This window comes from Gopherus flavomarginatus, chromosome 1 (assembly GCF_025201925.1).
Source record: "Gopherus flavomarginatus isolate rGopFla2 chromosome 1, rGopFla2.mat.asm, whole genome shotgun sequence".
Taxonomy (NCBI): Eukaryota; Metazoa; Chordata; order Testudines; family Testudinidae; genus Gopherus; species Gopherus flavomarginatus.
In genome coordinates this window covers 315611161-315627697 of record NC_066617.1, presented here as the reverse complement: position 1 = coordinate 315627697, position 16537 = coordinate 315611161, and the positions used below count along the sequence as shown (strand labels likewise).

General features: G+C 44.5%; 1 protein-coding gene across 3 annotated transcripts in view; it reads right to left on the bottom strand.

Moving 5' to 3' along the window:
* The window catches only part of RNASEH2B (ribonuclease H2 subunit B), a 60350-nt gene that overhangs the window by 20320 nt on the left and 23493 nt on the right, over window positions 1–16537 (bottom strand). For all 3 annotated transcript variants that reach the window (XM_050950886.1, XM_050950877.1, XM_050950868.1), the window contains exon 5: window positions 6906–7023. In XM_050950886.1, the coding sequence (XP_050806843.1) occupies window positions 6906–7023 (118 nt within the window). The remainder of the gene's footprint in view (window positions 1–6905; window positions 7024–16537) is intronic.

The window sequence follows — 16537 nt, the reverse complement described above, 5'->3', positions numbered from 1 at the left end:
AAGGTCTGATACCACACATAAGAACATAAGAATGGCTGTACTGGGTCAGACCAAAGGTCCATCTAGCCCAGTATCCTGTCTACCGACAGTGGCCAATGCCAGGTGTCCCAGAGGGAGTGAACTAACAGGTAATGATCACGTGATCTCTCTCCAGCCATCCATCTCCACCCTCTGACAAACAGAGGCTAGGGACATCATTCCTTACCCATCCTGGTTAATAGCCATTAATGGACTTAACCTCCATTAATTTATCCAATTCTCTTTTAAATGCTGTTATAGTCCTAGCCTTCACAACCTCCTCAGGCAAGGAGTTCCACAAGTTGACTGTGCACTGTGTGAAGAAGAACTTCCTTTTACTTGTTTTAAACCTGCTGCCTATTACTTTCATTTGGTGACCCCTAGTTCTTGTATTATGGAAATAAGTAAATAACTTTTCCTTATCTACTTTCTCCACATCACTCATGACTTTATATACCTCTATCATATCCCCCTTAGTCTCTTTTCCAAGCTGAAGAGGCCTAGCCTCTTTAATCTCTCCTCATATGGGACCCTCTCCAAACCCCTAATCATTTTAGTTGCCCTTCTCTTAACCTTTTCTAGTGCCAGTATATCTTTTTTGAGATGAGGAGACCACATCTGTATGCAGTATTCAAGATGTAGGCGTACCATTGATTTATATAAGGGCAATAATATATTCTCCATCTTATTCTCTATCCCCTTTTTAATGATTCCTAACATCCTGTTTGCTTTTTTGACTGCCTCTGCACACTGTGTGGACGTCTTCAGAGAACTATCCACGATAACTCCAAGATCTTTTTCCTGATTCGTTGTAGCTAAATTAGCTCCCATCATATTATATGTTTAGTTGAGGTTATTTCTTCCAATGTGAATTACTTTAAATTTATCCACATTAAATTTCATTTGCCATTTTGTTGCCCAATCACTTAGTTTTGCGAGATCTTTTTGAAGTTCATCACAGTCTGCTTTGCCCTTAACTATCTTGAACAGTTTAGTATCATCTGCAAACTTTGCCACCTCAATGTGTACCCCTTTCTCCAGATCATTTATGAATAAGTTGAATACTCCAGCACTAGGTTCATGGAGTTTCTTTCCCTTCCTGCAAACAACCAAAAATGCTTTATTTATGGTTCCTTCCGCATTTCCTTCTTTGAGGTTTATACTGGCTCTTTTAAATTGAATACAAATATCTAATTGTTATGTACTTTTTGTGTGTGCATAGCTGGGGGTGGTGAGGGGCTGGGGGAATGTTACATACAAGATATAGTTTAATTTCACCTCGACCATAGTAGAAGAGTAAAAAGGAAATATTTTTACATAGCAAAAAAGAAAAGAAAACTCCAAATACTATGCTTCATTTTATACCTGATCTGTTGCAGATAAAGTAGTTAGCTGTGATATTGTTGGCTACAGCCTTCTGGGACTCAAAAGAAGGTTTTTAAATGGGTCTTAAAAGAAAAGAAGTTTGATAGAAGCAGAAAAGGGATACATGAACCTGTTGCTCAAAGAAACTAACATGACTTGGGTCCAAGAATATAATGCAGAATTTTTGGATTTCCCTTATCTGAGAAAGTTCGAGGAGAGGACATCCTCTTGCCATCCTCCCCCAATCCATGTTGAAAAATAGTTCAGGACCAGTTTTCCAGGCAGAATCCCCAAACAGCATGAATCAGAGTGACTCAGGGAAGGAAATGCAGAATTGTGAAGCCATTTTCATTAAAACGTATGAAAAATACTTACATTGAACCCTTCAGAGATCACTTTGTTTGAAAGTACTTTATGCACTTGACAGTTTGTAGTATTAAATACTAGGAACTGACAATATTTGAGACCTCTGAAGAATTGAAATGAGTTGTGAAAGTCACAAACTGCTGACAAAAGGATTCAATACTGGAACATGGATTTTACATGTAACGCACATTTGATATTGGTGAGAGTTAGCGACTGTGTTTGATAATATGAGAATATATTGGAAAGGCTTTTGTTCCCTAATGTGTCTGGTGCCTATAAAACTGGTCTGAGACATCTGGAAAGATTGGGTTTGAGAAATACAAATGGAATATAAGTGGTTCTACAATTAAATAATATGTTCAGCAATTGGGTAATCGCTATGTATACTTGGAAGTTTCCCTGATGTATTGTTGAACAAACTGCCTAAAGCAGATTTTAACATCTATTTTCTCAGTGTTTTCCATAACTCAGAAACTCATATGGCCCCTTTTTTCCTACCTTCTGGGAATACAAGCTTGGCAATATTACTTAGCTATTCTAATCAGGTAAGTTTTCTTGGCTCTTCATATTAATCACATCAGACAAGATCACAGTGCAACTTTTGCCTTGCAAAACGAAACAAAGAGTAACACTCACAAACTGAAGTTCATAACCCTTCATTAATCCTTTTCTATCATAGTCTCTCCCTCACATATGAACTTATTTTGAAACAATCCTCCTCACCCAGATCTAGTGAACAGAAAGAAGTGATTTCCTCTACCAACGAATCAGGTGAATGCAAGTTCAGAGTGGTTTTTACACAGAAACAGAACTTTGACTGCTTCAGTGCCCTGGTCGCTGGGTGCCAGGCAGGGGGACTTCTTAATCTTAGCCCAGCAAGCGTAAACTATCAGTGCTCTGGGTTCAGAATTTACTACCCGGATTCCCAGTGCTAGTTATGCTTTTTGTTTTATTTGTTAAGCACTGCCAGCATGTTCAGTGCCTGTCCACAACACAAATACTTCTTGCCCCAAGGAGCTTACTCTCAAATAAGGCAGAGTACACAGAGCAATGAGAGGCCTTAGTAGAGAAACACTAGATTCTTTCAAAAAATGCATTAGTCATAATACCAACAGTTCTTGTGAACACTAGAGAAAGTAAGTCTTTAAGAGTGATTTGAATGACAAGCGAGGAGTGGGTTGGTGGAAAGGAAATATGAGATGTGATGAACAGTCCCGAGTGTGTCTGTTCCATATTAATGTTTGTGGTGCTGTAAAAGAGAAAAAATAGCTAAAGTTCTTGCTCCAAGATACAGTCCATAAAACAGACACAAATGGGACAAGCAGCACTTGGAGACCCAGAAATGGTTATGACTAAGAATGTTGTATAAAAACCACTGAATTAAAGTCCATCACATTTTTACATATTTCAAAACAAAATATAAAGATGCTGGCTTTCAGAGTTTGTTGCCAGTTGCTGAAATGGTTACACATTATATAAAATTATATGCATACATATTTTATGTATAAACAAAAGTAAATAATTTCCATTTGTTTAAAGGAATAAAAGCGCTTCCCAGAGGTTGCTTTGTTGTACTATAACTGCATATATTATTTATAGAACTCACACTGAGATAAAGTTAAGAAAGAAGAACTTTTTATGGTAACCACTACTACATTTTTGCTATGAAATAATACAATTTTATATGTATTTCCTAAGGGCTACATTGTGATTTGTACTAGGCATCCATGCAAGGGAATAACCCACTCCCCCTTATTACGCCTACACAGACTTCCTAGTCTGGGTGGCTCAGAAGTAAACCAGGTTATCCCCTCAGTGGAGTAGGTGGATAGAACCTTGGCTTCTCCTCCACTCGTTGACCAGCATGGGAGTGGGGCTGAGGAGACTGTAATTTACTTTTGGTACTAACCAGCAGTAAAATTACTACCATTCCAGAGCAAGGAGGAAGCAGGGAGACACAGTGACCAGGAGGTATATCTGTGTCACACAGTGCGTTCTAGGGTTACTCATGGGGTAGAGCGGATTTTGCGCCACCCCTTTGTCTAGGCTTTTGAGCCAAACTCACAATCTAGCTCTAAAATAAACAGTCATTCATATCTGTTAAAATTATGTGCAACGTGAGCCTTTCTGAAGAGTTAGTTTTGAAACCAAACAAAATAATCTGCAACTCAGAACAGTAAATCTGAGCGCTCACCTGGGACCCAATCCTGTGAGATGCTGTGCACCTCTGACTACCACTGAAAGGCCTCTGTAGACAAGACTTCCTGCTTTCATCCTTTGACGTGTGTATCATTTCTTTAGTTGTTTACCCTCTTTCGCAAGCTAAACACAGTTTTCCAGCCAGGCTCACAGCTGGGTTACTTTATTCGTTGTGCGTGTAACTGGGAATAGTCAGGGCACTTTCTCCTTTCTTAATGAAAGTTTACTTTGTGTCTCACAATTTCTTTCATCTATGTCGTCAGGCTGAGGCTAAGGAAGATAGAAATCTAACCTCTTTCCACCCTTGCTTTACAATTAAATCCTCTCATTTCTGGCTGCAGCCAGCATCCATTCAGTATTCCTGGTCTCAGCAAATAGGTACACCTCTACCCCAATATAATGCTGTCCTCGGGAGCCAAAAAAATCTTACTGTGTTATAGGTGAAACTGCATTATATCGAACTTGCTTTGATCTGCCGGAGTATGCAGCCCCTCCACCCCGGAGCACTGCTTTACCATGTTATAGCTGAGTTCATGTTATATTGGGTCACGTTATATCGAGGTAGAGGTGTAGTAACAGTGTTATAAGTATGTTCTCCTTTGGTCCTGCTTTCTCACTGCAATAAAGGTGACTATTTTCAGTGGAAGTGTGTCCAACTTTATGTTCAAATGAAGCTTTTTAGGCAGACATAGCTTAACACATGCAACACAACCTTTATCTATAGAGGACACAACATCATCTCATATTGTGAGAATATATCTGGTTCCCTAAAAGTTCAACATGCCTCTCCAGGTTACTGCTAAGTTACATGAAACAATAAGTGATACAAGTTTTAGTATTTTTCTTCTGTTTGTGGTGCTTATTGTTCCATTGTTACTTTTCAATTCTTTGGTGTTTATCCTTGTAACACTGCCTAAATCTTCCCTCCCAAAGCTGTTAGTGACAACTGCAGCCTGCAATGGAAAGCAGGAATTCGTTCAAACAAGCCTTCTTGTTCTCATATCGTAGCGTCTTGTAGGTGCTCTACACAGCATAGAAACAGAAAAACTGGTCGAATTTTTTTTAATGGAAAAAGACCAATGTGGAATATTCTGTTTTCTCTAACTTCTGTATCCGTCTTGAATGATTACCTCTCCATTCAGTCAGGAGGTCAGCACAGAAGGGGGCCCTATCTGAAAGACAGGACCCTTCAGGATTTTTACAAGTCTTAAATTTTCAGACGATATTGCTATGAATTATGAAGGCTCTTTTCCATGTCTGCCAAGCTTGTGCTATGAAAAAAGCCATGCATTTAAATGTATCTAACAAATGTTTAGGGTCATATGTTGTCCTCAACTGACACAAAAACTCCCAATAATATCAATGGGAATTCTGTGTAAAGATCAAGGACAGTATGTGTATACCCTTGACAGATGGAGTTGATTCAGGTATTTTTAATACAGTTTATCACCTCATTCTACCAACACCCCTTTCAGAGCAAAGCTCGCAATAGCAGACAACTGCTGACATTTTTAAAATAAATTTTTCTTTTTACTTAATTTTAACACCACACCATAATCTTGTGCAAAACTATAGGAACTTGTGTTGTCTCTTCTCCTTTTCTGAAACGCCTCTCACAGCCATTCATCCTCCCTTTTCTCCGTCCCAGGTTGGGCCTGCTTACTCTCCATATACTGTGCTTGTAATTCACAGGGACACTGGTGCCACTGCTCCTTAGTGGACCATTCAACTGGCAAAAGAGTCACTCCAAGACCCATGTGATGCTCACCACAGAAAAAGAGATATTGCTCACAGGATAAGGGAACTATATCAACTTTAATATGATATACCATTTTTGATGCCACCAAATGGTGGAACTGTATGCTACTAATTTAGAGCTGCAGTATATAATTTCAGTCAAGTGCAACACCTTTTAAAATACTGAAATAAAGACCACTTTTAAAAGGAAGCCCCATCATTCCTTAAACAACCACTGAAGTACAGCTCTACTCTGAGCCAATGACTTTGAAGGGGTTGCATGTTTATTGTCTCAATGTTTTTCAGATCAAACATTTATAAGTGAAAAGCTGGTTGTTCTACTTGCCAACCCTGCAAACTCAACCTGGGATGTAAACACAAGATAGGTTCTTTCTATCACACATATCACCCAAAGTAACAGAGCTTCTACATGCTCAATTAGGCCTTCAGCAATACCTGTGCAACTGCAATATACAAGTGTAACTGAGTAAACAACTCTGTTGCTGATGCAAAAGAAGGAATAAAATCCAGCTCGTTCACTCGTAATTTGGCAAAAACAGTCCAACTAACCGGAATAAAACAATACTTTTTTTTATTGCTAAGATCAACAGATATAATTCACAAAATGATGAACATGGTAGTGCTATCATTACAGGGTCACTTTTCAGCGTAAACTTGCACTTTTAAAGATCTTCAAGTCTTCCAGTAGAGTACAGTTTTGATGAACCTTTAGTAAGACCCCTGCTCTACTGAGAAAGCACTCTTTTGCTGATCCCTGATTTCACTGTAGTTGTGGTGGTTATAGTTGCATTCATAGAAATGCACAGCCACATACATACACAGTAAAAAAAAAAACAAATTAAAAACTAGAGCTGTACCTGAGATATAAGTTATAAACAAAAGAGAAAGGTTTAATTTGCCAAACATGGCAGTTACTTTATGGAGGGAAAATTTTTTGCAAATTTAGGAGAATGATCAACCACATGAATGGATTCCAATAATAAAATGCAGCAGGACATGTGGCAGATTACATTGGCACACCAAGGATGCTTGGTGAAACAAGACATAAAAGCCAGTGCCTAGTGCTGTTGGCTTAGCATCAGAGTGGCTTCTAGTCCCACTGTGCAGAGGTTAACTGAAACAAATAAATAAGCCCTTCAGAACCAAACATTAGCTGAAGAATTAGTCTGTTAGCTAAATTAACATCCCAAATATTGTACCTTTTTCTTCTATCACGTGATGTAGTGAGTCCATAACTCTTGCACACTGTAGCAACATTGTACAGCTAGAAAATTCGGAATCAACCACAACTTGATCCAGTGGTTGGAACTTTCCTTTCTGAAAAAAAAAATCAAAGGGATTATAGAAACATTACTGTCAGCAACAGCAAAAATATAATAAGCCATTAAACGTTTTATGACTAAAGCTTTAAACCCAGGATTACAAAGGCTGGATTGCTAGTAGTACCATGACATATTCTGTTTACAGAGCAACAAACTATGAAGAAAGATTTCAAAACCATAAATACTTACAAAGTACTGAACTTTTCATTTAGTGTGCTTAAAAAAGTCCAGTTTTAAAACATCACGGAGACAAACAAATGCAAAGTACCGAGGGTTTACTTTGGAAGATGACAGCATGTTACAGTAGTTAATGTGTACCAATGGCTTTTCTAGACACAACCTGCTGGATTAAATTCAGTATCATAACTTTCATTCAAATTTTGCTTTTTTCCTTACCATAAAGAGGAATCTCAGAGGAGCAATGCATCTTAAAGAACATAGCACTAACCTTTCATCTCTGGAAAGTGAGTTCCACTTTGACCTAAAGTCTTACATAAAGGGGTTTTGGCACAGCTTAAATAGCACTGTACAGGACAGAACCATCAAACAAATCTCGCCTTTGCCAGACATTACAATGCATAATTATTCAGCACAGTTTGGCACAACTGGCACCTTTCCCTTTGGAAATCTCCCTGAGCACATCAGTACAAAGGCTCAGTTAGCTCTCCAGCCTTAGAGTGAATGGTCTTTAGGGGCCAAAGGTGAAGTCATTATGCTGGTCTGGGTGACAAAAAAACACTTGCATAAACCACATTCATTATTAAAGAATAATCTCATTAGAGCAATCAGAGAATTCATAAAATAACCAACTGAAATTTACAAGGTATAAAACAAAACAAAGGATTTCTATTTGTTTCTAGTGCAGAAAAAAGTAGAGATAATAATCAAAATAAGAAAACGATTACAAGAGTAAAACAATACATTTATATTAAAATTAATCTGTGGATAAGGTTTTCAAAAGGCTACTAAATCTGAATGAAGTGTGGTACATGGAAAGCCATTGAAGGTATTCTTCTATAAGTGTTTATAAGAATGTGGACTACTATAAAGACTGTGATGGACTACAATACTATAAAGCATACATATTTATGGTTACACTATCATAAAACGATGAAACATTTCCAACACAATATAGGTTAAATTACTGGTCAGAAATATCAAGCAAGTGTTGACTGCTGAAAGAACATGCATAAAAGATTTTGTATCCTCAATCCACAACTTAAAAGCATAAAGAAAATAATTCCCTCCCATCCATATACTTTTTCTTCATTAAAACAGTAACAGGGAATCTTAGAGGGAGAAACAAGAATTGGGTACTGAAGGAAAGATAAGCCTTTCAGATAAGTAACCTGAATTTACTGCCTCCATTTGGCATGAATGAAGAGTGGCATTTAAATTCTTCCAGTTAGATAAACTAGTGCCCTTTGGCTCATGGACAAGAGATTACATTAACTAATTAAGTGCATTTTTCTATTCTTCCTGATATATTGTACTTTTAAATTGCACATGAGAATTTGCAGAGCCATGTGATCAATTCATTTATTATCTGCCTTGGATTACTTAAGCATACCTTTGCCCATAATCTGTCATTCCAGATTATCTACATTCTAACCCCTGTAACTACTTCAAACAGCCACCTTTTCCGTTTAAGATCAACCTGCCATAGAAATGTTTCCTCCTCCTCCCCCCCACAAACATGTGGGTTCCTCACAAAAGTTGCATCTACCTCTGGCTCAGGACAGGCACTATTCAGTCCTACACAAACAGCAGTTTATCAGTTCAAACTCCCGTATCTCCCAGCCCTACAGGCCTAGACTCAGGTGCTTTATGATGACAGGAAAGAGGAGATTCTCTGTTTCCAGATGGGAACTAGCTTTCACTTCTGGCCCTGCAGGGTTGCACCATAAATTATTTTAAAATGGTAGCACTTTAAAGTTATTTTAGGTCATGTCTGGAGGTGTTTCACATATATTAATTTTAATATTGCTCCCTTTTTGAGCCCTTGCAGTGTGGTGTGACATTGAGAGACTGATCAATTGGTGTATGAACCATAACTCCTCAACAGAAGGTACTGAAATGATAAACAAGGTCACCCCCTGTAGACAGTTATCAAAGCCATGTTAAGTAGACTAGAAACTCTGATATGTTTGCTTATACTGTTTGAAAACCAAGAATAGGCTATAATTATATTTGTCTGTGTTTACCTATATCTTGTTAGAAGTTTAACAATGTGATCTAATTCACTTGTAGATGTTAAAACTCTGTTCCTGTCTTTAATGATTCATTACTGTATTCTATTGAATCAGAGATCAAAAAGGGATACTATCATTTAGATGGGACTTTTAGTGTAATAATATTATTGGTTCATTTTTCTTTGAAACTTGTAAATTCCACATAAGTAAACTACCTGTGAACTGTTTGAACGGTTAATTGCCTTATGCTAATGAATACAACTAGTTACCAGGAAAGAGAGATTAGCTTCAAAGCAACAATATATATTAGCTATTCGTCATCCAAGAAAGGCCCTGCTGTGACCATGGCTAGTTCAGCTATAAGAGAAGACTTGGGCCTGAAGGGGGCTGCTGGAAGCGGTGCAAGCTGAGGGACTTACTGGTCGCTGCTTCCAGCAGCCCCCATTGGCCTGGAGCAGTAAACAAACCGGCCCTGCCCACCAGGGGCTTTCCCTACACAAGCAGCGACCCCAGTTTGAGAAACATTGCTCTAGAAGAACTTTTGCAGATCAGCAGCCTCACCATCTCTGCTGTGAAACAGATATAAGAACTTATATCTGTATGTATATCGATCTTTTAATCATAACAATTCTCTTCTCTCTTTTTATTCATAAATCTTAGATTTAGTTAATAAGAATTGGCTCGCAGTGTGGGTGAGATATGAAATATTCATTGACCTGGTGGGCAATGCACCTGCTCTCTTGGGATTGGTAGCACTTTATATATGGTGAATAAGGTTTTTAGTAACCATCACTATATTAGACTTGGCTGTCTGGGTGGGAGCCAAAGGCTGGATTGGTTAAAGGGGACTGTACTTTGGTTTCTTGATATCCAGTAAGGTATTACAGAAGTTGTTTGGTTACCGGTTTGGTGAAATCTAGTTATAGAATAAAAAGACAGTTACCTTTTCTGTAACTGCTGTTCTTCAAGATGTGTTGCTCATGTCCATTCCACAATAGGTGTGCGTGCTTGCCACGTGCACCGGTGCTGTAAGTTTTTCCCCTACCAGTACCCGTAGGGGAGTGCCCCCAGCAGCCCCTGGAGTGGTGCCACATGGCGCGGTATAATGGGCGCTGTGCTCCCCCCCCCCACTTCCTTCTCGCCAGACAACTCCGACAGAAGGGAAGGAGGGTGGGATGTGGAATGGACATAAGCAACACATCTCGAAGAACACCAGTTACAGAAAAAGTAACTGTCTTTTCTTCGAGTGATTGCTCATGTGAATTCCACAATAGATGATTCCAAGCTATATCTGTTGGAGGTGGGTAGGAGTTCACCGACACTCGGGATGGAGCACTGTTCTGCCGAACCCGGCGTCCTCCCCAGTCTGGGAGACGATCACATAATACGAAGTGAACGTGTGGACCGATGACCATGTGGCAGCGCTACAAATGTCCTGGATAGGGATGTTAGCCAGAAAGGTGGCCAATGAGGCTTGCGCCCTCACAATCAGCGGCGGGGAACTCCTGCCAGATCGTAACAAGTAGGGATACACAAAGCGATCCAGTTGGAGAGCCGCTGAGTGGAGATTAGCCGACCTTTCATGTGTTCAGCCATGGCGATGAACAGTTGCAAAGACTTCCTGAACGGTTTTGTTTGTTCCAGGTAAAAGACCAGAGCCTGGTCTCACATCTTGCATGTAGAGGTGGCACTCCTCACTAGATGTGTGGGGCTTGGAACAGAGTACTGGAAGGAAAATGTCCTGGCTCATATGATAGGCGGAGATCACCTTAGGGAGGAACGAAGTGTGTGGCTGGAGCTGCACCTTATCTTTATGAAATACGTATACAAGGGTCGGAGGTCAGGGCCTGGAGCTCCGAGACCCTCCTAGCGGACATGATTGCCACAAGAAAGGCTTCTTTCCATGAGAGATGGGACCAGGAACATGTAGCAAGAGGCTCAAATGGAGGCCCTGTCAGCCTGGCCAGAACCAAGCTCAGGTCCCACTGAGAGACCGGGGGTCTAACATAAGGAAAAAGGCTATCCAAGCCCTTAAGGAATCGACTGGTCATGGCATGAGAAAATACTGTGTGGCCCTGCACTGGCAAGTGGAAGGCCGATATCACTGCCAGATTCACTTTGACAGATGAGGGTGCTAGGCCTTGGGCTCTCAGATGAAGGATGTAATCCAGTATAAGCTGGAGCAGAGCAGCCATTAGAGAAATGCTGTGATCCGTGGCCCACTGGGAGAACCTAGACCATTTTGCCAGGTAGGCCTGACGCGTGGAGGGCCTCCTGCTTTCCAGGAGGACTCGCTGGACGCTCTCCGAGCAGGTCCTCTTCCTGTGGCCTAGCCATTGAGCAACCACGCCGTGAGGTGGAGGGCTGCCAGGTTGGGTTGGAAGAGGTGACCTTGGTCCTGAGAGAGAAGGTCTGGGCGAGTTAGCAGCAGCCATGGGGGGCCACAAACAGGTTTGTAACAGTCCTGTACCAGTGCTGCCTGGGCCATGCTAAGGCGATCATAAGGACGCAAGCCCTGTCTGTCCTGACTTTTTCTAGGACCTTGCTGATCAGCAAAATTGGATGAAAAGCATATAGAAGCTGACCTGACCAGGACAGAAGGAAGACGTCGGAAATTGCGCCGTTGCCTAGGCCTTCCTGGAGCAGAACTGAGGGCACCAGCAGTTCTGCCGGGTCATGAAGAGATCCACCTGAGGAGTTCCCCACGTTTGTTGGAAGGAGAAGTCCTGGCTCTGGCGATCAGCCCGAGAGTTCCAGATACCCAGTAAGTAGTGGGCTTCCAGGCTGATATTGTGGGCTATACAGAAGTCCCATTCCTGGAAGAGGGCTGAGGAGCGAGCTCCACCTTGCCTACTGATGTAGAATATCGAGGCCGTGTTGTCCGTGAGAACTCTGACTACCCTGCCCATACGGCACGAGTGGAAGGCCACACAGGCCAGACCGAATACCCTGAGTTCTTTGATGTTTATGTGTCGGGCTAGATCCTGTGTGGACCACAGGCCTTGGGTCTGGAGGTTTTCCACGTGGGCTTCCCACCCCAAGTCCAATGCATCAGATACCAATTCTATAGTTGGGGGGCAGCTCCTGAACAGGATCCCTCGGAGCCTGTTCTCCAGGGTGGCCCACCAATGGAGGGAGGCTAGAACGGGTTTGGGCACAGCGAGGACCTTGTCCAGCCTGTCTTGGGACTGGGAGAATGTCGAGGTCAGCCGGAGCTGAAGGGGTTGCATCCTGAGTCTGACGTGATGTACCACATATGTACACGTTGACATGTGACCAAGGAGTTGGAGGCACGCCTGGCAGTTGTCATAGGAAATCTCATGATCACTTGGATGAGCTCCCTCAAGGTTTCGAACCTGTCCGGCGTGAGGGGAGCTCTGGCCGATGTTGCGTCGAGAATCGTGCCAATGAACACTATATGTTGTACTGGTACCAACGTGGATTTGGTGTTGTTTACCAGCAGCACCAGTGTGGTGCATGTGGACAGGAGGAGTGTTACGTGGTCCGGTACCTGCGATCTGGAGCTGCCTTTGACCAGCCAGTCATCGAAATAGGGGAAGATCTGGATCCCCCGACACCTGAGAAAGACATACACTTTGTGAAGACTCTGGGTGCCATCGACAGGTCAAACGGGAGTAGTGTTCCTGTCCTACCGTGTGGCCCTCAAATATGTAAATGTGGAAGTACACATCTTGGAGACTGAGGAAGGCATCATTGTCTCCGGGATCCAGGGAGGGAATGATGGACGCCAGGGAGACCATGTGGAACTTGAGTTTTATCATGTACTGGTTTAGGCCTCATAAGTCCAGGATGGGCCTGAGGCCTCTTTGGCTTTCGGGTTAAGGAAATAACGGGGAATAGTACCCTTTGTATCTGAACTCCAGAGACACCACCTCCACCGCTCCTAGATGAAGGAGCTGCCTCACCTCCTGCTTGAGTAGGCTCTCGTGAGAGGGGTCCCTGAAAAGGGATGGGGAGGATGGTAGGGTAGGTGGGGTAGAAAGAAACTGGAGGGTATAGCTCTGGGAGAAGATGTTGAGGACCCAGCGGTCTGAGCTCAGTTGTGACCACTCCGGGAGAAAAGAGCATAGATGGTTGGAGAAGGGTAGGTTGGGCAGATCCGTGGTGCAGACTGGTAAGTCGTCCTCGGCATCCCATCAAATCTGGAGCTTACGCACCTGCTTGTCCTTAGAGGGGCCAGGCTGGAGGCGCAAGCCAAGACTGCTACTCTGGGTGTTTCTTATAGTCCCCAGATTTTTTATAGGGAGGCTTGTATCTGGAGTCGGGGGCCTAGCTGGGAGCCTGCTGAGGCTTGAACTTGATCCTGGCCAGGGCCGAGACATATAGACCAAGAGTCTTTAAGGTCATGTGAGAGTCCTTGAGATCACGTAATTTCACATCTGTTTGCTGCGCTTGCCATTGAAGGGGAGGTCCTGCAGGGAGCTCTGTGCCTCACTGGACAACCTGGACAAGAGGAGCCACGACGCCCTCCTCATGCACACTGCAGAGGCCCTAGTTCTTGCAGCTGTGTCCGCTGCATCGGAGGCTGCATGAAGGGCTGCTCTGGAGGCAACTGTGCCCTTCTCTACCAGGGCCTTATACTCCTTCCTATCACGCTCCTGGAGGTAGTCCACGAACTTTGGCATTGAGCCCCATAAGTTAAAGTTGTATCTGCCCAGCAGGGCTTGGTGGTTTGCTACTCTCAGTTGGAATCTTGAGGAAGAATAAAGCTTTCTACCAAATAAGTCCAGCCTCCTTGAGTCTTTATTCTTAGGGGCGGGAACGGGTTGGCCCTGATGCTCCCTGTGGTTGACTGCCTCGACCATTAGGGAGTTGGAAGCAGGGTGGGTGTATAGATATTCATGCCCCTTGGCGGGCACGAGATACTTCTGCTCTACCCTCTTAGATATGGGGGGCAGGGAAGATGGGGTCTGCCACAGGGCATTAGGGATCTTCGCCACCCCTTTGTGGAGAAGAAGGGCCACCCTGGCCGGCGGTGTCACTGAAAGGACATCAAAGGAGGAGTCCAAAAGCTCCTCCACCTCTTCAGCCTGTAGACTGAGGCTTGACGCCACCCTTTTCAAGAGCTCTTGGTGGCCTTTTGTGTCCTCCTGGGGAACAGGAGGAGGAGGCACTGTGATTATCTCATCAGGGGAGGATGAGGATGGGAGCGAGGTGCTCTGCGTCCTCACCAATGCCGCAGAACCCAATGCTTGGTCCCTTTTGAGCGCGGGGCTGGGAAAGAGTGCTCCGCTGACCCCTTCCTGGGGGGCTGAGAGAGGGAGGCTGACAGTCTTTCCGAAACCCTGGCCACCAAGCAAGCCACCACCGGGGGCTGAATCGGGGTCCATTGGACCAGAGCACTGGCTAGGGAGCCTGGTGCCACTGCACTTGCCGTGGCACTGTTGGAATGGGCTGCCCCACTGGACTCACCCAGTCCGCCAACTGTCAGCTCTGAGGGGAGGCCGGGCTGGCATACGAATGGCCGCTATCCCGGGATGGGGACAAGTAATGACATCGTGAACTGTGCCAGGCTCGAGATCTCGAGTCTGATGTAGAGGAGTGGGAGTACCGTCTGTAACGGCTGCTCCACGAACTGCTCCATCAGGCAGATCCGCGATGGCTGGTTGCTGGAGAGCTACGCCTGAAGCTGAGGGAGTGGTGCCGTGCTGGGGACCTCAGTTGGGACGGAGAGCATGAGCGGCGTCAACATCGGTACTGTGAGCGGCTACAGCGGCTTCTCAGAGTCGGCGTCTGTCCCAGTCTCAGTGGGGCATGCTCTGATCTCGAGGCCTGCACTCCCTCGATGTGGAGTGGTGCCTGGATTCTCTGCTGCTCGGCACCCAACCAGACAATCTGGTGGGGGTCGATGGGGACCTGCGGGGACTGCGGGGGGGAGGAGGTGGTCACTGTGTGGAGAACGGCGTTGGGAACCTTCCCTCGACGATGAGCGGTACCGCCCAGGTGGTGACTGTGGCAGTCCAAGTGCCGGCTTCCCTCTGGACTGGGGAGCTGCTGGGGTTGGTGCAGCTGGTACCAGGAGAGATATTACATCTCAAGCCGCCTGAAGGGCCTCCAGTGTGGAGGGCACCCATATGTGGCCACTGGCGTCCGGAGAGGCTGGCCCAGAGTGGGCTGGGCTACTCTGCTCAACTTGAGTCGGAGGCCGCGAGCTCCAGGGGGATCGAGAGCTGCCCAATGTGGGTCTAGTCTCGCCAGCCTTGCCCCGGTGCCTTGACAGAGAAGATCTCTTCTTTGTCTTCTTAAGAGTGTCCTGTGGATGGGGAGCAGTGCTGGCTGGTGGAGGGCATTGCTGGGTCAGTGCGCACCAATGCTGCGGTGCTCAGTGCCGACTCGGACTGGTGTAGCGGTGTCAGGGCCGACTCCATCAATATGGCTCAGAGCCATATGTCCCGCTCCTTCTTGGTCTGAGGCTTAAGTGATCTGCAAATCTTGCAGCAGTTGCTGAGGTGAATTTCCCCAAGACAGCATAAACCGCTAGTGTGTGGATCACTTACAGGCATAGGCTGTTTACAAGTGTTGCACGACTTAAAGCCTGGGGCATGGGGCATGCCCTGACCCAGGCGCACTTTTCTACTCTATATAAAACTTTTTTTTTTTTTTAAAACACACACAAGTACTAACTGTCTACGAACTAAACAACAGTCCAAACAGGGAAAGCTACAGCTGAGAGCTGGAGCACAGCAGTTCCAAGGAACCTCCACTGGAGGCAAGAAAGAACTGAGGGTGGGGGAGTGCACAGCGCCCCTTATACCGTGCAATAGCGGCACCACTCCAGGGGTCACTGGGGCGCTCCCCTACCGGTACTGCTAGGGGAAAAACTTCCAGCACCGGTACCTGTGGCGAGCACACACACCTATTGTGGAATGCACATGAGCAATCACTCGAAGAAGAACCACCAGTTTTGGGGATTGTCTGCCCTATTCTTTGCAGTTTGCCCTGAATAAGCATTCTCAGTGTAGCCCCTCCAGGCATCACAGTCACAGGGACTCATAGCAATCTCTAGGAACAAAGAATGTAGGCCGTCCTTATAGGACGGGGGGATCTATCCAGGGAAGCAGTAATGCTGAAAAAGATTTGGGAGTCATGCTGGAAAATCAGCTGATTGTGAGCTCCCAGTACAACCCTGTGGCAAAAAGGGCTAATGCAATCCTTGGATCCATAAACAGGGGACTCTTGAGTGTAGAGAGGCTATTTTACCTATGTATTTGGCACTGGTGTGACTGCTGCTGGAATACTATATCCCATTCTGGTGCCATCAATTCAAGCAGGATGTTGATAAACTGAAGAAGGTTC